Source organism: Uranotaenia lowii, chromosome 3 (assembly GCF_029784155.1).
Source record: "Uranotaenia lowii strain MFRU-FL chromosome 3, ASM2978415v1, whole genome shotgun sequence".
NCBI classification, from domain to species: Eukaryota; Metazoa; Arthropoda; class Insecta; order Diptera; family Culicidae; genus Uranotaenia; species Uranotaenia lowii.
The window spans coordinates 201,931,409-201,953,969 of record NC_073693.1 but is presented as its reverse complement, the minus strand read 5'-3'; the positions used below and the strand labels follow the sequence as shown (position 1 = coordinate 201,953,969).

The 22,561-nt window shown below is 34.8% G+C and overlaps 1 protein-coding gene and 1 long non-coding RNA gene across 3 annotated transcripts in view; one reads left to right on the top strand and one right to left on the bottom strand.

The window, feature by feature from the left end:
• LOC129751169 (uncharacterized) overlaps positions 1-22,561 on the bottom strand; it is a 107,957-nt gene that overhangs the window by 48,620 nt on the left and 36,776 nt on the right. For both annotated transcript variants that reach the window (XM_055746520.1, XM_055746521.1), the window contains exon 2: positions 21,032-22,226. In XM_055746520.1, the coding sequence (XP_055602495.1) occupies positions 21,032-21,600 (569 nt within the window). In that variant the 5' untranslated portion in view covers positions 21,601-22,226. The remainder of the gene's footprint in view (positions 1-21,031; positions 22,227-22,561) is intronic.
• On the top strand, positions 19,337-19,873 carry LOC129751170 (uncharacterized). The gene is made up of 3 exons (XR_008738630.1): positions 19,337-19,458; positions 19,540-19,611; positions 19,673-19,873. It is a non-coding gene; the product is annotated as an uncharacterized LOC129751170 (long non-coding RNA).

Here is a 22,561-nt window from a genome sequence, read left to right as displayed (position 1 = left end):
CTGTATCCTATTTTGAAAGAATCGATTCTCTAAACTCAAATTTTAGTTTTTTTAATCACAAAAATTAAATTCGTTAGTATATTTGATTGATTTTTTGAATGTGCGTGTTAAGGATCATACTGCCCCGAACAACTTTTGAAGGTAACGACAAAGTTAGTAATAAAAAAGAAGATACTTTAAATTACAGAATTGGCAAAAAAACGGTACATTGCTCTAAATCAATGTTTTTGAGAAAAAACTCTTATTTTTTATAATCCTTATTCCCTTAATTCCTTTAACTTTATTAGAAATTCATGATAATTTGTGTCGTTTTTATATTTTAGTTGGGAAAAATCCGTTTACGTTGAAAATCTTTTCATACTTTTCTAATTCAAAGTAAGAAACCTTTATTTTATATTGACCAAAAAAAATTATAATAATGGAAATCCATTCGCAATTAAAAAAATCTGTGAAATCTGTAAATATTTCAAAATATCGTGTTCTGTGACACAAATTCTGTGATAAAAATTTCCTCAAAATTTTGTGAAATAACAGATTTCACTGTTATTTCGGCAACCTTGCTGTAAGCAACTTATTCATAGAATAATATTTAAAATAAATTTCAGTTTCTCATGAATCACGTTGACATTTATTTATATTCAAAATTTATTGAAACATAAATTATTTATCTCAATTGATAAAACAATTATTTCTCAAACCAATTTCCAGTTCGAGCTCAAGTGTAAAGTCAAACACAAGGAAATCGGATAGGTTTTCAATACCAGGCCACCAATTGAATCGTGAAGTATTATAAAATAGCTAACCCGGTGTGCTTTGCTACACTTTGTAAACTAAAATGATGTGTGTAAAAAAATAATTTGAATTTTTGTTTATTAGATAGTATATCGTTTCCAATTGGAATGTGAACATCTAAAACAATCTCTTTAAAAGAAAGCTACTTCATGAAGTACGAATAATAATGACAATGAAGATTGATTCTTATTATGAAATAATGATTTAACTTTATTGGCTTCATTAGTTCTCGAATTATGCCAAAAAATATGTATGAAAGCTTTTCTCCTCCTTCTCGTCGTCCCGCTGAAAGAATGATTCAAAAACACATTTCTTGAACCCCAAAAAATTAAACTTTTTGTGTGCCTAGTTTGGTACGCTGTGACGCCAATTAATTAGTTTTTGTTCTATTCTAACTTAATTTAACATTTTGATAGAATAAGAAATATTCAAATGTGCTGCATACATTCAGGGGTATAAATTGCGTGTGAGACATTAAGCATAAGGCAGCGCACCTAGCGGTTAATTTCGGAAGCTAGTAGTTCCGCTCAAGATCGAAGATGGTTCCACTCAAGATCATATTTTACTTTTAAAAACTACGCCATTAATTGATATTTTGATGGAAAACTTGCTACAAAAACCCGAATAATCCTTTTTTATGAGTTTTTCTACCATTTTAATCATTGAGAATTAGTTTACAACGGTCAAGGGTGACATAAATTGACGTTCAAAGTCAGCGTAGAATGATGAAAATTGCAGCAGAAATGCGTATGTTTTTAAATCTTCTAATAACATTATTTGAGTTAATAAATTTTAGCAAAAATGTCAATGCTTCTATAAAAAGATCTTGAAAAATTGTTTTTTCAACAGTTTGGTAAGATTCATAAACAATCATTGCCTAGAACTTAGAAAAAGTAAATGGTTCCGCTCAAGATCAGATTTTGACTAGTTCCGCTCAAGATCATTTACCCTATTTCCAATGCTTCCGTCAAGTGTCAACTGGGTAGAAATGTTTGAATTTTTCATCTGCGTTTTAGTATAGCCAAAAAAAAATCTTTGTTATACCAGATAGGTTGTTTAGAGCTGTAGGACCGTCTTTTAAATTGGTGAATCTTTTTATCAATACTCATGACAACAATTCCGACAAAACTTTTTTCGCTTCAGGATGGGTATTTCTTCTGCTAAAATGACCACTTGTCTCGAAATATTTATGAAAGTTTGTGATTTTTTTTTTCGAAAAAAAAAAACGGCATGTTTTGTTTTTCTGGCGCAAAGTGTTATGGCGGGCATTGTTCAAGGCAAAAATGAAAATTTCAGAAAATTTCAATAATTAGACTTTTGAGGGAAGTGTATACAAAAGTAATATTTTACAAAATTGGATCGTTTTAGTTTGTGATAAATGAGGTGATGATATTTCATGTATTTTTCCATTATTTCTTTTTTTTATTTGCACTCTATGTGTTTTACCTAAAAATACTATGCATCTTTTTGCACTATAAATGTGAACCAATATTCCTATTTCAAAAACGTGAAAAATCTCGTTTAATTTTATCGGCCTTATCGGTGAAAAGTGATGTTCTTTTAAGAAAGAACATCCTAAAAATAATGAAATTTTGTAGACGGATAGAAAGTAAGTAGAAATAAAAGATGGTAAAAATAAACGGGTAGAATTTATTAGAAGCTTTATCACCACATACCCAATTTTTTTTCTGCACGGGCCAACTACTGCCGAACAAAAAGATGGTTTGATATAAAAAGACATACACCGTCTCAGCCGTTTAAGGCTTATCAGACTGAATAAATGACGTGGACAACTTAAGATTAACATTGAACATCCAGTACCGAGATGGGAATCGAACCCATGCCATCAGCGGACCAGCGATTACCGTCTTACCACGCTAACCACTCGACCTCCGAGACGTATGATAATGCTTCTAATAAATTCTACCCGTTCATTTTCACCATGTTTCATTTCTTCTATCTTTTTTTCTTATTTAAAAGAAGTGAACCTGCATATAAGAGAAACGACGTCTGATCCCTCTAAAAATAAAATAAGTGACAACATCGCCGTAAACTTGAACAAAAAAATCCTCAGCACTGTTTTCAAGCTCAATGTTCAAGCTCTAAAGTGAACACTCAGTAAATCGAACAAAACAACATTTCATTTGATGCCCGAAGAATCGCGTCGCGAGTAACGGTATGAATGACTTGAATTTAGGTGACAACCTGATAGTTTTCTTACTAGAAGGAACACGACCCATCAATGCAGTGAAAACATTGCGCTTAATCATAAATTCAGCTTTAAAATTATCTGCTTGAACTACAACAACAATCAAAATACTCTCCTTGCTCGGATCGATTGGAATCGATTTTGACAGTTCTTTTGTATCGATTGGAATTTTGTGTTTCAGACGTCGCTTCTGTTACATGTAAGTTCACTACTAAAAAGGACACATTTTTCACCGATAAGGCCGATAAAATTTAGTAACAAACATAAATTACGGTGGTCTCCATATCCTCCATCTCTCTCCATATAATTCTGAATAACTTGAAGCGTAAATGCAATAATTTGTCGAAAACTTTTTGTTCTTTAGTTACAATTTCATTTCCAATACAAGAGCAAAATGATTGATTTCTTTTCAAATTTTAAATCCTAATATAATCACGAAAAAAAAATTGTACGGATATTCGAGTCTACATAGAATCGAGTCCACCCTGTATTTGATTATGTTTATATCAAAGTCTTCATCTTTTCGGAAACCCTTCCTTACATGATTTTTATTATATTTTTAAACACTTTACTGCCGTTGGACGCATAACTGTCACATGTTACAAAAAAGCAAAACGGGAATAAAACGATCAAAGTTTCATGAAAATTTTACTGTTATAGGGTGTGTCACATCAAATCGCATCACGAAAAAAAACGTTGTTGAAATTCGCCCGGTGGACCGATCCTTTTGAAAATTTTTGACAGTAAAATAAAAACTATTAAACAACTTTTGGCATTTTCTTTTTATTCTTACTTCGAGCCCAAGCCCGTATTATCCCACCTTCCTCTTTACCCCGTCCATAAGTTTCTGAACAAAGACAGGTTGTAGTTTTTTTTTACAGGAATCCATTTTCTCTTAAAGTCCGCCTCCGATTTGACAACTTTTGGGTTCTTCCGAAGGGCCTGCTTCATAGCTCCGGCGCGTTGGGCGGGTTCATTTCTTTTGGCACGTACCATTCCAACACGTCCTTTGAATAGAAGCACGAAGCAAGATCCGGCCAGAAGATGGTCGAGCCCTCGTGCCGCTTCAATAGTGGTAGTAAGCGCTTCTGTAGGCACTCCTTAAGGTAAACCTGCCCGTTTACCGTGCCGGACGTAACGAAGGAGGCGCTCCGCTTTCCGGAATCTCCTCCGGAACGCTGAATTTGTCCTCTGCGGTGAAGAAAAACAGGCCCGGCAGCTGACAAAAGTCCGCTTTGACGTAGGTTTCGTCGTCCGTTACCAGGCAATGCGGCTTCGTCAGCATTTCGGTGTACAGCTTCCGGGTTCGCGTCTTCCCCACCATGTTTTGCCTGTCGTCACGGTTAGGAGCCTTCTGAACCTTGTATGTTCGCAGGTCCTTCCGCTGCTTGGTCTGCTGGACGAATGAACTTGACATATTCAGCTTTTTGGCGACATCCCGGAACGAACTTCTTGGATCACGTCTAAACTGCTTAAATACACGCTTGTGATCTTTTTCACTGACGGAGCATCCATTTTTGCCGTTCTTCACCTTCCGGTCGCTTCCGGTCGATGGTCAGGTTCTCGAAGTATCGTTTTAATATTCTGCTGACCGTGGATTAGACAATTCCCAGCATCTTACCGATGTCCCGATGTGACAACTCCAGATTCTCGAAATGAGTACCCAGGATTAATTCACGACGCTCCTTTTCGTTCGATGACACTTTTTCTTCTTCTTCTCTGTTTGTGGTTTTCCACACTTGAGTTTCTTCGAGAGAAAACTCGCTGGACTGGTAGCATCGACCATATGTCCATATGACAGTTTTTCAAATTTACGAAAAATTGACAGTGAAGCATGGTCAACGTGATCTATACACTCTTATCTGATTATAAGCGAAAGCTGAAGATATTAATCCTAAAAAATGAATTTCTACAGCGCTTTTTCCGTGATGCAATTTGATGTGACACACCCTTTATCACATCATCCGATCATTAAAGTCTACTCCTATCATATAAGTCTTAATAATTTTTTTTTCTAAAATTAACTATTTTCTCAATTAAAACTCGACACTTAAGTATGTCGAAATATTCTATGAATGGTTAAAAAAATGGACGCATATTTGTCACACAACGAAATTTTTTCCCGTTATTGATTGGCTTGGAATTTCTTTTTTAAATATTAAAAAAAAAACATGTCTGGATCGGTTATTCGGAAGCTTACGGATAATTTTGTAAAAATGATGAAGACTTTGACGAGTTCGACCAAGGAAAAGGCACGGGCATCCATATCATTACATTTTCTCAGTTTTTTTTTATTCAGGCTATTCACTGACCCGTACTGATCATGTCAATTTTTATTATGTGTAAAAAAAAGAATGACATGACACATCAAAACTGAGTAGAACATGTTTCGGTTTAATTTTTTTTATACACCATATACATTTATTTGTAGTCATTCTTCCAGCATTAGATGATGTGTAAATGGTGTTATATTTCATTTTAAATGTTTTATACAGTGTTACACGAGTCTGGGTGTATGCACTAATAAATAAAAAATTGACGATTTTTCACATGTTTAAACCAAGTCCAAGATCTTACTGATTTTTGAAAACTCCAATCGCAGCATTCCCCGATTTTATCCAAATCACTTCCAAACGGTCAGCTGGCTTGACAAAGAGCAACTCACAGAGATGGGCCGCTTTGCCTCAATTAGAGCAATGGAATTTGCACGATTGTATCGAACTATTTATTTATGATTCTTTTTTATCACTTGAGTGAAGCTAAATCTATTGGAAAGAGCTTTTTAAATTGAGTAACAATGTTGACAACTAAGTTTTTCTCCATTTTCAATTTACTTACAGCAATATTTAACCAAGCACTTTTTTTAGCCTACAAAAACTTCAAAATCGAACTTTGTAAATAAATCATCTTGTCAAAATCAGAAGGGGATAGAAAAAAAAGAACTTAAATCACCCGACAAGATTTTCTACCCCAGGGGAATCGCGCGAACCAAATAGGACCCAATCTTTACGATGTCGATGTTCTAAAGTCAAAACCTCTGGGCCCAATCGAACGAAAACGCCGCCACCGGTGTTTTCTCCAGCTTTTTCCATGGTCGGTAGGCACAGAAAATAGGATCTGATCCGGTGCTGCTTACAGTTTTTCAATGACCGGCAAATACACGCTAATACAGGAAACAGAGCCAGTTCCGGTCATGAGCCACGCAAATGGGCCGTGTGCTAATTTCAGATCCCAGCCGAGCGATGCTTTTTCTTCTGTTGAATATTTGCAGAATGTGTATGGAGCATGGATCGAGGAGGTTAGGGCTTTGGGTGTGGGTGGTCGGGAAAATGCAAATGGGGATAAACGCGTGGGATATAAATTTCAATAAAAAGGACAAGAGAGCACCACCGCGTAAACGGCTTTCGCCCTGAATACTCGGATCGGAACTGGTTGTTTGGCGTAGGTACTTGGCTATTTGGCGGCGTGGCTTAGGCGCACCAATGCAATGCAATGCTGATTTCCCGCGATTCGACGTTCCATTTTCCATTCGGTTTCGTAATTGGCTCTCTACAGCTGAAACTCACATCGAAATGCTACAAATTTGAAATCAAATATGCATAAGGCAAATACAGTTAATTAATTAAAACGGCGATACATTGCCCACTCATACGATAATGTTATGTTGTGGTGCTGCTTGCTTTGAAATATATATTAGGGAATGGTCTGTTGGTGAATTGCACAAAATGCTACATATCAGCAAATTTCGCTGCTCAGTGATTTCAGTCATGCAGAAAATAAACCAAAAGCGTATGAAACACGTTTTGAATGGTTGTGTCGAAAAACCGCCGCAGATTATAATTTATTGCTGATTCGATGCAACAATTATATTCTGATGAGTTTTGAATTCACGCAATTTGATTGAATCATTATTAAAGCGAAGCAGCTTGAGCCTACGAATTTTATTCAAATAACATTAAATGAATATTTAAATTTCATGTTTTTTCTAAGGAAATACATTTCAGACTTTGAAAATCGATGTTATGTAGGCTTACTCTAAGCCATAAAATCATGATAATAAGAGCTTTTTAAATGTCAATATTTAATACGAATTTTTAAAATAAGATTAAACGCATGAGTTTGTTGACAAAAATATTTAAACTCACACTTTTCTTTCACCCGTATTGACTATTACCAAACAGAGTGATTTGTTAAAGTATCCGATATTTCTTGTGTAAATGTTTAATCCAATATTTGGATTGAATTTAAAATGTTGTTATTGAATAACAATGTTTTAAAAAGTGTAATTCATGTGCTAAACCAAATAATAATTTTTCATTACTAATCTTTGATGGGACGGGAAAAAGATTACATTTTTGAAATATTCTTGACTCGATTGAATCAATCATTATTTTTGCAGTTTTTTAAGAGAATATACAAACACTGCCGGCCAATAGTTTGGGATCATTCCCCCTAAAAAAAAACATGAAAATTATGATCAGCCATATCTCCGTCGTCATAAGACATTTTGAAATCCTTTTGATCTCATTCAAGAGATCGTGAGCAATACCTTCTTTTTATGTTTTTAAAAAATGTCTATATTGAGTTCATTTGACTTAAATTTAGCTTAAAGTTGAGACATTTTCCAAAAACTGAACTTGAAATTCAAACCCGATCATCTCAGGGTGGGGTTGACCAATATTCAAAATTCGAGTTGTATTTGAATCTGTTTTTCATACTTATCACACACACAGTCTTCAAACATATTTCAACTAAATCCACAAAGCAAGTTCCACAAAGCAAGTTCAATTCATTAGCTTCCAAATCAAATTGGCAGACAAACAAGACGTTGTTTGATAACAGGGATACGCGTGAAATTAAAATGCATGTTTTAGAAGACTGATCCCAAACTTTTGCCCATTACACCATACTACGGAGTGATCCCAAACTTTTTGACGATGACTTAAGAAGCAATTTTATATATTTTTAGAAGATCGCAAATTTTTTGCACAAAATGAAACAAATGTGTTTTAATAAGTATGAAAAAAAGGATTCAACTGCAAATCGATTTTTGAAATTTGGTCTACACAGAGGTCGACAGAGCTACAACACTAAAAAAACTCAATAAGATTCAAAGTTTGATGTTTTGCTTGATCTAAAAATTTTTTCAGCACGTATCCGAGCCGGGCAGTTCCGGGCTATCTTTTCTAAAAACCTGGCAACATCCGGTCATTTGATTACAAAATTGTCGCCCAAAATCCGGGTAAATTTGGTCAAAACCCAGGAATAACCTAACAAAATTAAAATAGAAAAAAAAACTGAAAAAAAATTTGATTTCTTCAAAACTTATCAGTAGATTGTAGATCAGTAGTGTGTACACCCAAAATAATTTAGAAATTAAATATACGGGATTTTTCACGTAAACTGAGCTTTTGATGCAGCACATCGATTCTACGTGTGATTTGTAGTAGATACTCTACTTCCATGTCACTGACACATGAATTTCACGTAAAGTCTAAGTGGATGGATTGAAGTCATTTTTGTGCATTTTTTCAAGCGTGTAGTGGTAAATTCTTGTTGGAAAATTGAATGCAGTCAAACGGCCCTGGATGAAAGTTAGTTATTCACCGGCCGCTGAAGCAGTATCGTTTCCACCGTTGGAAATTTAAGCTGCCCGGTTCCAAGGAAATTACCGGATACATATATAGGGTCCATTGATGGCGAAAGGAAACAATCTACTGATCCTAACCAGGTAAACTATTTATCATTTTTAAGATCTTATTTTTATTATTAGTTATGTTCAACTTTTACAGGATTCAACAACCAACTCGCTGGTAAGAGCACGTAAGACGTCCCGAAAATTTAGTTTTCATTAGAACTAATAATGTAAGTAAAAGTGTTGTGACGATGTGAACATAAACGCTAATAAAAATAAATTTTATTTAGGATTGAATTGATTTTTTTTTCATTTTTTGATTACCGAAAGTAAAAACAAAAGTAAATAAAAATAATAGAAAAGATCCAAACATCATTTCTATACTAAACACATTTCAAGTAGCTTTCATCATCAAATCGCATTGAACATACTAAAAATTCACGTAAGTTGCACTTGATGTTCACCAAGCAAAAATTCCTATTAGGGGAGTGTTTACCTTTTTTATTCGTACAATTTACGGGAAAATCAATTGGATAAAAATTATGTAGTTTTTCACGTAGCAGTAATGTGCAAATTATTTTGGGTGTATTTTGGGCTTCCAAAACATTCGATATTGGTAACATCCGCTTTTGGTACATGTACCAAAATCGAACGATTTTTTCGAACAACATTACTATTGCTTAAAAACAAAAACATACAAAAGACTAAAAATTACCAATACACAATACTAGATTTTTGATTTGTGGCTCTAAAAAAAATTTCTTTTTGATAACTAACCATCCAAATGAATCCAAATTTCATATAGAGAGGTATAAGGCTACGAGTCAAGTTCCTACGATGTTTGAAACCCATCTGTCTTTCCACTGGAGGGATAAGAATAAGGAAGGGGGTTTCCTTTTTATGCATTCCTCGAGAACAAATCGAACAATAAAATCCAATTTATCATGGAAGTAAATTTGAGTCCGAGAAATGTTTTTTATGTGTTTCGAGACCCCTCCCTCTCTTTAACAGGAAGAGGGAAAGAAGGAAGGAGGTTTTCTTACAACAGTTTTGGATCACTCGAGAACTTATTATTCAAATGAAATAGCTGGTATTTTAGTACATTTTTTTCTATGATTGTTTTAGGCTTCTTCCCCCTTTCACTGATTTGATAGGAATAGGGAAGAGAAGTTCCCATACAATTTTTTTAATAACTCGAGAGCTAATCTAGCAGATGGTAACAAATTGAGAAGAGTATTTAAAGAATATTTAAATACTGGAAATATTTCTAAGATGATTTGGTTTCCCTCACGGAATAGGAAAGTGAAGAAAGGTGTCAAAAGTTTGTTTTGATAAATTCAAGACCTCATCAAATAAATTTGACCAAATTTTACAGAGAAGAGTATAAGAAATGATTCTATGGTTATGAGAAGCCCCTTTTCACCTTCCAGAGATGGAAAATGAGGGAGGGGAAAACGAGTTCCACACAGTTTTGTATAACTTGAGAACTTATCCAATGTAATCGAGTACGAAAAATGTTTTTTTAAAGAGATTCCATACAGTACAGAAACAGGAATGGGGGAGGTTTTATTTCATAGGTTTTGAAACTTTTTAAGCTAAAGAAACCATATTTTACATGAAAGGATTTCATTTAAGGTTCAAGACCTCGCTCCTTCTTCTAGACGAAAGACGGAAAGAAAGAAAGTATGTATAGCTCGGAAACTTATCAAGCAAATGGAACCATATGGGAAATGTGATGATATTTGTTTACGAAAAATGGCAGTTCGAGGACCCTTCCCATACTGCAGGGAAGAAAGGAAAAACAAAACGAGCTCTGAATTTAAATTTAAAACCATAATTGAAAAACAATTTCAGATCAATTTTAAAAATATCATTTCAGAGAATCTAATCTTCTTTGTCAATAGTTATTTGATGTGAATGCTCGCATTGTAAAGAAAATTAGTGAAATTATGTTCACACAATTTATTGATTTGGGGTCGGAGATGGTTCCTAAAATACTTTCAAACCGCTCTGACTTTGAGGAGTAGGGGCCCCCATACAAAATTAACAAAAATATGACACAATTTGAACAATTTTCGGAAACTACTGAACCGATTGACGTTAAATTGGGTGTGTAGCTGTTTTCAAGGCCGGCAATGGTTTCTATAAAACTTTCCAACCCTTCTGAATCCAAAAAGGAGAAGCTTCCATATAAAATTAACAAAAATTTGACACAATTCGAACAATTTCAAGAAATTTGGTGTGTAGTCATTTTCAAAACCGGAAATAGTTTCTATAATGCTTTCAACTTTCTTCAAATCCAAAAAGGGAGGCTTCCATACAAAACTAACAAAACTTTGACACAATTCGAATAATTGTCAGAAACTGCAAAACCAATAAATGTGAAATTTGGTGTGCACAGCAAAAATTATTTCCTGTATAATTACGCAAATGTCCTGTAACAAAAAAGGAGCAGGACATTTACCGTAATTTTACAGGTCGAAAAACAAATTACGTGACATTTAATTTTCAGTGTACAACTTTTTTACAGGTAATTTGCAGTAATAATAAATTAATCTTCGTTAACTTTCAAGGAAAACAATTGAAAATTACAGGTATTGTTAATTACAGATTGATTTATTTTAAAGGTTGCAGTTTCAGTGACACGTAATAGTCAAAAATTGTTTCTGTGTGTAGCCGTTTTCAAGACCGGTTAAAGTTTCTATAGCACTTTCAACCTCTTCCAAATTCAAAAAAGGAGGGCTCCATACAAAAATTTATAATGCTTTCAACTTCTCCTAACCCAAAAAAGAGGGGCTCCCATACAAAACTAACAAAAGTTTGACACAATTCGAACAACTTCCAGAAACTACAGAATCTTCTCGTTTTTGGATTGGTTTTTTTCGGCGAATCAATAAATTAACTGCCGTGTAGTTTACGTTTCGGTTTACTTATTTTATTTCAACCATCTTCAGAACGAATTATAAAAAATAAACGGATTTTTTTTAAAGTTAAATATAACAAACTTTCTCATCTTTAATATCTACTATCTTTCGTGTTGATGCTGCTGCTGCTTCAACGGCGACTTAAACATTTGAAGAAACTACAGAATCGATCAACTTGTATTGAAGATCCCTCCTATTTTGTTCCATAAGATGGCTCTTTCAACCTTCAAGTTACGTTGAGACTTAAGACAATCAAGAAGCTCAGATGCCATGAAAAATAGTTTGCTTTTGATTAATATTGATATTTTAAATTAAAAGAAAGTTTATTTTAATTACAATAATCTCAAAGGAATTATAGTGTTCCATAGAAAAGGAAAGGGGGGGAAGAGCACACCGGGTCTGCTAGTAATCAATAAAAACCAGTATTTTTCGCTCCTCTCGAGCAAATTATTCAAATATTTGATACACGCTTAAGGCTTAAGTCAATATCTTCCCATGGTCAATTTTTCTGAAATTTTCCATGTGATCTTCTGGTAAGCAAATCATCAGATTAAACCTTTTGTAATGTCAGGGGATCGTATCACGGGCAATTCTTTTGGGTTAAAACCCAACACACGACACGTTACTTTACGAATAACAGCCGTTTATCAATATTCCAAATTTTAGAAAAATGACAATTTAAGTAATTCTAGTAAGCTTGGAGTGGGTAAGGTTAATCATTTTTTAATCTTCCTTTAGGGGAGATAAGGGCATAATGGCCACCTTAAGGAAAAAGCTTATTTAACCATAGAAAACAGCTATAATATGTGAATTACATCGCAAATTGTTTTGTGTTCAGACACTGAAATAGTATATTTCCTAATTGACTGAAACTTGTCACTGCAGGGGCATAATGAGAATCTCCCCTGAGGCAGAATAAGCACCATTAATTGGGGCACGCGCACAATGAGCGTTTTCTGCCGGGGAATCTAGCTGAGTATTCAACTCGATGAAGTCAACTGAGTAATAGAGCTGCAACTTAACTTGTTTCATCTGACGATTTAGCCTAGAGGCGATGTGCGCGCTCGCTATCTCAGTATACGATTTCTCATGCGTAAAACATAGAAAACAATAGCCTTCACTCCAATTTCACTCCGATTAGCCGTCATTCTTATGGAATTCTATGTAAGAGTAAAGAGCGAGCTTTATTCTTTTTAGCAGGCCCAAGCCCAATTGGAAGGTGTCGGAAAGATAATCAGAGGCCCATTCGTCAGATGTAAACTAGTCAAGTAGTAGCTCTATAACTCAGTTGACTACATCGAGTTGATAGTACTCTGTTCGTCCCGGGTCAATAAATTTAAGTAAAACGCGTTTTAAAATTGATAAAAGTGAAAAATCAAAAATTTAATCATGGTGAAAATTCAGAAACATAGTGTTGATGTACGATGATCAAGATGATTTAAATGTCATGAAAGCTTATTTCGTGGTGCTCACAAATTATAATATTTTCATCACTTGAGAACCTAGTTGATTTTTTTAAAGTATTTCTGTAAAGATAAAAAGAAGATTTCTTTTTTAATGAAAAATTAATATTATTGGAAGTACGAAACAAATCCTCATGAAAATTTATTTAAGAAAATACGTACTTTTGTAGAAAAGAGAAGTGCTTATTATGCCCCGGGTGCTCGTTATGGCCTTATCTCCCTTACTTTGCAATCATTGCTGTTGTAGTGAAATAACCATTACTTCTATAATTTTCAACCGATCTTGATTAATAACCTCTTGAAATCTTTGTTTTTAATAAACAATTAAGGTTCATAGAAAATCAATTTTTCTCAATTACATGATTTTACGTTTAAAAATGATGTTCAGTTTACCTAGTTCGAAAATGCTGTAAACAAGTGTGGATAATTTTTCTTTTAGGAGATCTAATTTTTAATTACACTTTAAACCTCGAAATTTTGTTGAACAAACTTGAGTGCTATGGCGTGAGAGGCTTAATCAACGACTTAAGACTTAATACGCAGCTATTTGTCAAATAGAAAGCAATTTGTCTGCTTAGGAGAAGAAAAAAGCTCTCTAGAAAAGCTGGAGGTTGGTGTTCCGCAAGGCAACAATATCGGACCCTTACTCTTTCTACTTTACATAAACGATCTCAGTAAGTTGCCGTTACACGGTACACCTCGCCTGTTTGCAGATGACACAGCTCTATTTTATCCCGCAAACTGTTCCAATATTATTATCAACCATATGGAAGAAGATTTAACAGTTCTTAATAGTTATTTTTCCGCCAACCTCCTGACCTTGAATCTTGCTAAAACAAAGTACATGATTTTTCACTCTCCTCGGAGAAAAATCGAACCACACAACGATCCTAAACTATCTACAACAATAATTGAAAAGGTAACAAACTTCAAGTACTTGGGAATAACTCTAGACGAAACTTTCTCTTGGCGCTTCCACATTGATCAATTGCAAAAACAAATATCATCTTTTAGCGGTATTTTATGGAGAGTAGGGTAAGTGAGCCCTATTTTGGCATGGTCCTTTTCTTGGCATGCCAACATGTCTTTTCATGTTTTTTTAGGTCCAAATTGAGCTAAACAATTTTGAATATATTTTCATTGCGAAGAGAATAATTTGTTTCAAATCTGTGCATACCGAATTTTTTTTATTGTTTGTACTTTATTGAAGTAGTTAATTTTTTTCGATCTGCATCCGAGGCAATTATGTTGGAAATCACCGTATGAAAATCAGATAAACTCACCTTTCTAGTGCAACTGTTACATTCCCATGCGATTTCAAACGCGGACATTCATTTGAAAAATTTGCAATAAATACTCATGCCTACAGTTAAACACGGCAAAAAATCTAAAAATACTAGAAAGACAAAAGAATGAATATTTATTTAGGTATTGAAAACAAATTTAAAACCAATTTTGTTCCTTTTCTTGGAATGCAACTTCAATCGAAATACACCACCAGTGTTGGAAGCTGGAAAAAATACATGTTCATTAAAGAGGTATTTTTGGGCTGATGTTTTCCCTAAAAATTCGTTTAAAACTACGCACAAATGTTTTCATACTAATTGGGTTGTATGATAAGATTGTTTCTATCAACTTAAGCTTCGAAATAAGTTGGAGAACATAAAAGATTCGACTAACTAAAAGTCATATCCAAGCATTGAAAATGCAAAAATCGCTATTTGGGAACCATGAATCGAAGGTACATTGGTGTGCGTGCGAACCGAGCAAAAGCCACGTGGTCTCCTACAGAACACAGTGGTTCGAAATAAAAAAAAAATAAGTGAAATTAAGCAACTCACAAGACTTAAGATGTTTTTCTTACCTAAAAACTGTTAGATCAATGGCAATTTATGACTTTAGTATATAAAATACATAATTCATTAAGTTTTGGAATCGTTTTCTATTGCTTGGGAACCATAGAAATACTCAGATTTAATTTTTGGATTTTTGTTCTGATTTTTTTCTTGGAAGCAGAAGTTGGAAGTTCAGGAAAATATCGTTTTCTTTACAATTATTCCTTATAACATTAGATGTGAGTCGAATTAAAAAAATGTTTTAGCAAGGTTTACATTCTAACATCTTTTTGGCGTGTAAAACCACTGCGCAACGCCCCGGGCATTCGAGATGGCTCTTGCTAGAAGCTCATAATCTCAGCTAACAAATTCAAAAGGGCAAAATTTTAAAATACCATTCAAGGAATGGAATTTCTTACTTTATGAAGCCAAACTCCACAATATGAAGATAGTTGTTTCGTAGTGAAAATAACCCTATGTGTTGCAATCGCAAGTCTCTTAGAGTATTTTACTATCAACTTATGGTCTATAAAAACTCAAAAGGAAAAATTTAAACAATGATTTATAAATGACAACACATCATGATGCACAGAACGATAGAAGTTTCGTAAATGAATTTGTCGTTAGGCTTAGCATTCCTGAATTTGTCCAGTTAGCATTCAAGTCAGGAAATCCAAAAAAAAAAAAAACTGAAAAAATCACAGCAATTTTTCCAATATTTTGAAAAATCTAGTCGATGAGAATAGTTCAAAATAAGTTCAATTCAACGTTACAATACCACTTTCACAACAACCACGTTCAAGTCATTTTTTTTGTAATAATAAGTTTATTTGACACGGCTCAAACCTTTCAGTATTACTTCCTTTCAAGTCGTATTTGATTTTTATTTTGATGAAATTGTCTCAAAAAACTTCGCAAAAATGATGAACTGTGAAATCTCTTTAAAAAATTTCGAGGAATGTGAATCAATCGGGGCCAGAAACGAATATTTTACCTCAATATTCTGGTTGCTGGACCGCACCAACTTTTTTAAAAACTCTACGTTGAAAACCTGGGCTAGTCTTGATAAGCCCATATCAGTCCTTCATAAGTAACTTACTATATACATATTGGAGAAATTTTTGAAGTGTTCAGTTTAAAAAGTTTTCTTACATAATATGTTAGTTAAGATTTCATCAAAGGGATTTAATGTTCATAAAAAAGAGAAAGTTCATACCACTCGCAGACATAATTCGTTTCTGAATCGGTTTGTTTGTCATTCATAAACCAATGATTCTTGTTCATATAAAAATATTTTGAAACAACTTGAGGTGTTTATAATCATCACTTTGTTTATTTGAGTAAAAAGTTTAAAGTTTCAAAAATTAAAAAAAAAATTGTGGAAACTCTGGACTTCCGACTTTTTGAAATGAAAGTTTATTTTGTGCTTCCCTTCCAACCAAATTTCACCAATGTTTTCAAAAGCCTTTTTGTTGTATGAGTGAAGCCCGATGTTCCATCGTCGCATAGAACTTTACGCTCAGCTGACGTCATTCTGTCAGTGGCCTCATATTCAGAATAGCCAACGATTCTGTTAACTGTCAATTGAGCATTGTTGGTAAAGATCTATTGCACTTTGCTGGTGGTCAAGAATCGGATCATCGAAACGGCTAACAATTGGTATAGCGGCCAAGTAATTGGAGCACCGCAGTGAGTACTTTGCATGCATTTTGCTTACAATAATGAAAGTTCTATAGAGAAAACATATTTTTGTTGAATTCTAAGCATGTTAGCAAGTAAATTCTTCAAAGGATGTTCTATGGTGCACTCAACAGGAAGGTTGGAATGTTGAAAAAAAGGGTACACCATGCCTTAGGTGCCAAGGTCGGGTACATTTACCCTAAAAGCATTTGTTCCACGTCATGTTTTACTTTTCTATTTTGCCTTTATACACTCCCGTCTACATTATTTGATAGCTGTTTGGGGTAGAGCACCATTGTCTCTCCTCTCCCGTTTACAAACCCTCCAGAATCGATGCATTAAAACAATCTATAATCTTCCTCGTCTTTACCCAACCAATTTACTTTATTCCGATAGATCTCATAACATGTTACCTCTCTCTAAACTGTGCGATTTGCAAACCGTAGTTTACGCACAGAAAACAGACGTACAAGCTCGAACAAAAAACCGTCAAAAAAGTGTGTAAAATATCAAAACCAAAACCAAAAAAATACGTTAGAAACTAACTGCAAACAGTGCCATCTATTGCGCCATTCAAGAGTTACAAATCAACTTTAAAGTGCCCAGTTTTCGAAAAGGCGTAATCGTAACCAAAAAACAAAAATTAGTTCAAAAAGGGTGTTGGGATTTTTACACAAGTTTCGTGGGCTAGCTTGTACGTCTGTTCTCTGTGGTTTACGTATTCGATAATCTGCACTAGTCTAACCATAACCAAAACTTGATATTTAATGTGGGCCGGAGAGTTCATAATACCCGTCAATCTCACCATCTTATGCGCAGCACAGCCTCTACCTGTCTTAGTCAACGTCGAATTTCTTTCATTGGTCCTACGAAATTCAACAGCCTTCCAGAAGATATAAAAAAAACAGTTTTAATAGAAACATTTTTAAGATCATACTAATACAATATTTCAAAGTAAACCTTAACCAATAACCGACCACTAATTTAGCAATTTTTGATTTTTTTGATAATTTTCTTAGCAGTAAATTTAGTTCTAATTATTTAATTTTAGTTTATTATTATCAATTCTCATAAATAAATAATTAATTTGTTATTCATCAAAATGTATCTCTTCAAAGGAATATTCTCCCACTGAGATTCATTGAGTAAAATTCTCTTTTGTTTTTTCATACTTCCTCGTAGTAAATAATATTTTTTACGTTCTCAGCATGATAAAAGTTTGTCCGCGTTTGAGTTTTTAATGTTATTTTCTTGTTTGCTGCCAGACATGCTAAGAACAGTTAGCGCCCATTACCAGGGGGCTCAAATGAGCTTTTTAGTATGGGGGAGTGTGGTGGGCCGCTAAGAAAAATAAATTTACTCAACTCTAATGCGTACTTTCTTCAAGGTTATGATGGCTAGCATTTCACAAATGCTAAAACCACCAGCACACAGAAAGATTGCTACTATATATGCCGTGACCGAGACTCGATTTCATAACCTCTGGCATAGGAGACTTGATCGCTATCCTCTAGGCCACGGTCGGCGGCTAACTAACTGTCAAGTTTTCGCTATATCCGGTTTGAAATGGTCTTTCTTAAAAATAATAACTATATTTGAAGAAATGAAGAAATTTGAATTTGAAGAAATTTTCATTTGATGTGCATGTTAAAAAGTAACAAGCCCATCCTTCCAATAGTATTATGTGGTATTATGTTGATACTCTAGAGCTGATTACATTTTAACGAAAACCAAAGGCATTAGTTTTGGATGTAACTGAATAGTTTCCTGAGTTCTTTAGGAGAGAATGCCACAAAAAATCAAGCTGGGCGAAAATGTTTATAATTCAAAATTCCGAATTAGTTTTTTGTGTAACGGTTTAGAATTTCGATTCGAAAATGGCCATCATCGGATGGTACGGTCACAGCAAGCTGCTTGAGGATGATAAACGGACGATTTGTGCGACGTAAGTAGAAATTTCGCTCATCAAAGCTGGGTTCGGATTTGGGTATTATTGCCGAAAAAACAAAATCGGATGCCGACGGCTCCGAATGGTGCCGGTTTATATATTTTCCACAACCGTGGCATGCCGAAAATTATCGATCCGAACAGTTAGTTGACTGTGGCATACTGATTCTTTACTAATGGATTTTATTGTTATTTTTTAGATTTGGTCGCAATCTTAGAACTGAACAAAAACTTACAACATGACTGCGCCATCTTCGACGCCCAAGAACCCAAGAAAATTTCAATAAATAAAATAAATCATACTTATTCAAAACTATCATTCTTTATCAATAAAACTTAAAAAAAATAAAATAAAATAAAAATTCTTTATCATTTAATGAACTATTTAGAGCCTTTCCCGTGTACATAAATTTTCTGTTAAATTTCTTTTTCGTCACCACCTGAAAAGGTACCGACAATCCTCATCGATTGCCGAATTAGTTCAGCGAATCTAGATTTGTTCGTGAAAATTGTTTTTAGAATGGTCATACTTTAATGTTGTTGAACTTTTAGAGCCAAATTATTCCCTGTTTCATAAATTTTTCATTGAATTTCTATCTCGTCGCGACCTGAAAAGGTAGCGACAATTGTCACCTAAAATCGTCACCCGAATGCGACGATTCTCACACACGGTGACTACGAGAATAGGGTAAGAACTCACAAAGTTCATCCAAAGTGACGTTCCTCACCTAAACCGACTGCTGGAATAGTGACATGGGTGACTCTACTATCGTCACGTCACTCGAGGCGCAGAATAAGGGCCATAGAATTGGCGATTTGCAGCTCGAAACGACACTCAGAAGGCGCTGCGATCAATATGATGATATTATCGATCGAAACTTCAAAGCCAGTAGTAATTTTTCAAAACAAAAGAGAAATTTTGGAAATTTCGGAGTTAAAATGAAAATTATTGAAGATTGGATTATAGAATAAGGTAAGAAAAGGTGAACTACGCAATTTTTCATACCTTTAAAACCCGGGTAGGGTTGTTTAATATATGTATGTTATTTTTCAGTTTGCCAACCGAAATCAGCTTCTAGTGCAGAAAATACCTACTGAATTTTTAGAAATGATCAAGAAATAACTCGTAAGATGACAATCTTCAACACTTATTTATTGAATTGACTATATTTATGAAACATTTTTAGATATGCACCGAGTTCGAATCAAATGTTTCTGAACTTTTTGTTAAAATTAAGCATTCTCATTATAAAGACTAAAGATTGTTTACGGAACTGGCAGCCACTTTAAAAAGGCAATAAGAATATTGGAAAAGTGCGAAAAATCAGCAGTGCGATCGATAGCAGGTCCATGATCTTTACTTCATTCCTCCAGCAATTAATAAATTAACGATTCAAAATGTTATGTAGTATTTTTATATGAAGAAGTTCCAGCAAAGTCATCAAAGAAATAAAATTGTAGCATTGAACACGGAATCCAGGTCTGAGATGTAAAATGATTAGTAATAGTTCAAGATATGAAAAATAAATAAATTTTTAAATCTTTAACTTGAATATTTCGAGTGTATATGATGATTCATAAACGCAATATTAAGAACTTAACTGGGAAATAACCATGCATCTAAGCCTTTCAATTTCCGATGACTTGTTGAGCCCTCTAATTCACATGAGTTTGAATAATCGTTATCACTTATTATCAGACAAGAGAGCTGAGCCGCTGGAGATGTGAATAGCTTCGTAATGGGCATCGGTTGAAAGCAAATTTCAGCTTTAAAATATCAATGTAATGATTTTGTTTTATAAAAGACCTTTTTTGACATTCGGGTTCATATAATGATTTAATAATGTCTCGAAAATCGATCTCAATTGATGCTGCGTTTTCATAGTTTGAAACTAAATATTTTGCTAATCTAATTTTATTCAAAAAACATAGAAAACTCTACTTTTTTCAACAAAAAGCATTGCAACCAGTTAATTTCAGATTTTCTAACAAAATTCAGTCATTGTTAGTATCTGAAGTTTCGTTATTTCCGTACAAATCATACATTTACGAACAATTCGTATTCACTGCCGTGTTGAAAATCAGCTATCATCCCCCTTTTGTTAGTTACGTATGTGAAAATCAGTTGGCGCTGCATGTCAAAAAATTTTGCTGCAAATCGCCAATACGGTAGCAAAATTCTGAAATAATAAAAAATCACAAATTGAATTACAAAATGCAGAACCTGAGTTCTAGCAAAATTTCAAGGCTGGGCCTTACGGGCATGTTTTCACATTCGGATAAAAAGCTAAATAAACACAGTCCAGCGCACTGATGAGTACAATGAATTAAATGATGGCTTGCGTGGCAGATGTGTGGTTTTAGGGATGAGTGATTTTTCTTATTTCGTCACGTAGTGAGTTTTTCAGTAGCAAACATAATCCAAAATTTTAGGGTACTCGTAACCTACCAAAGCTCTAAAATTTATTCAGAGTTAAAATGTAAAATTCAACTTAGAAAAAAAAATAAACGGTAAAGAAACTCAATAAATATGGAACATTGCTTACCTTCGAATGACGACATAATGCTGCCAGTTGATCAGCTTCAACTTCTTGAAGATTTCGTCGCCTTTATAGACCAACTTTGGATCCAAGCGTACAATAAAATCCCCATCGCTAATGGAACTTCGTGCATTTCCATTTTCCTCATTTCCGGCCTGTTGCTGCTGATGGTAGAAGCCATCCGCTGCCGGGAATCTTCCAGCACCACCAGCTGTCTTCTCACTCGGGAATGACTCGAGTATTTTCCCACTGCCGGTGCTGCGGCCACCCTGCTCATAACTGTCTTCTTCGGTTTCCGGGTCTTGTGCCGAGACTTGCTCATCCCTGGCCACCCCGGAAGCCGCCACCATCACAGGACGAAGGTAATTTCCATCTCCGGCGAAGGCTTTTATTATCACGTCACTGGATGAAACCAGTTCCTGCAAGCTCAAATTATCATCCACGTAATCGCTCTCGTAATAACAAGCACTATTGAAAACGATAAAATCTTCTATATTTGAAACGCAAACGACAAACGAGACGCCCAGAAAGGGCCAGACGTAAATCAGAAGCGGAAACAGCTTTGCACCAGTCATCTTCTTCTTCCCACCACACCGTGGAGTGGATTCACGCTAAAAACTCTCACTCAAAAACCACCCCAACGCCAAACTGCCAAAGCGAAGTCGGCGAGCGTAATTTAGCTTGTCGATTTAACACTTCTCTTTCTCTATCTCAAACCAAGCTAGAGGAAATGTAATTCATTCCACTTATTTTTCCTCAACTTTGCACTTTGAATTTTGCGATGGCAATTCCTGCATTCCTCCCATTCAGGTTCGGTCTCTTTCAAGATGCGCCTTCCACTTCCGGTTTGGTTCTGTTGAACTCGTTGTTCTCGTATGTATGTATGGTATGTGCACGAAAGATGTTTCAATTTGGTTGGCGGTTTTTCATCGCCAGGCTCTTCCGGTCGCTCGAGGATTGCAAAATCATTTGCCACCTTTAGGTGGGTACTGTTTCTGCTAGATGGTATTACCTTTCTACTGGATGCAGTCAACTCATGTAGCATCGGAGCGTTTCTTAGCTCCTAGTGTGGCCCTAAGGGATTGCATCCTGGAAGTGTTGGCTGTCGTGGGCAATACCGGGAAGAATAGATGGTAATATTTTTTCCAACCATAACTCAGAATGACATCCCTGCTGTTTTGCGCGTTTGGGTGGGCTGGAACTGGAAAAATAAAGAAAAAAGTCGATCAGGAATGATGCCCTTAGTCATCGTTCGTTTTTTAAGAAAGTAATCCATGTAAAAAGTTCTAATTTATTAAAAAATCACAGTGACTTTAAAATTATGGACGAAATTTGATATAATGATGCATTTCATTGAGCAGGGAAAAGCCCCCTGGAGTAGGGTTACCATTTCCTGCATCGCCAAAAAGAGTACATTGAGAAAAAATTCCAAAATTATAAAGACAAACGCCATTTATGATGTTTTAAGTTATTCAAATTCCGCCAATTTATTGCGAGATATGTGACTTAGTTGACAAATGCTCAGAATTTTAAGTT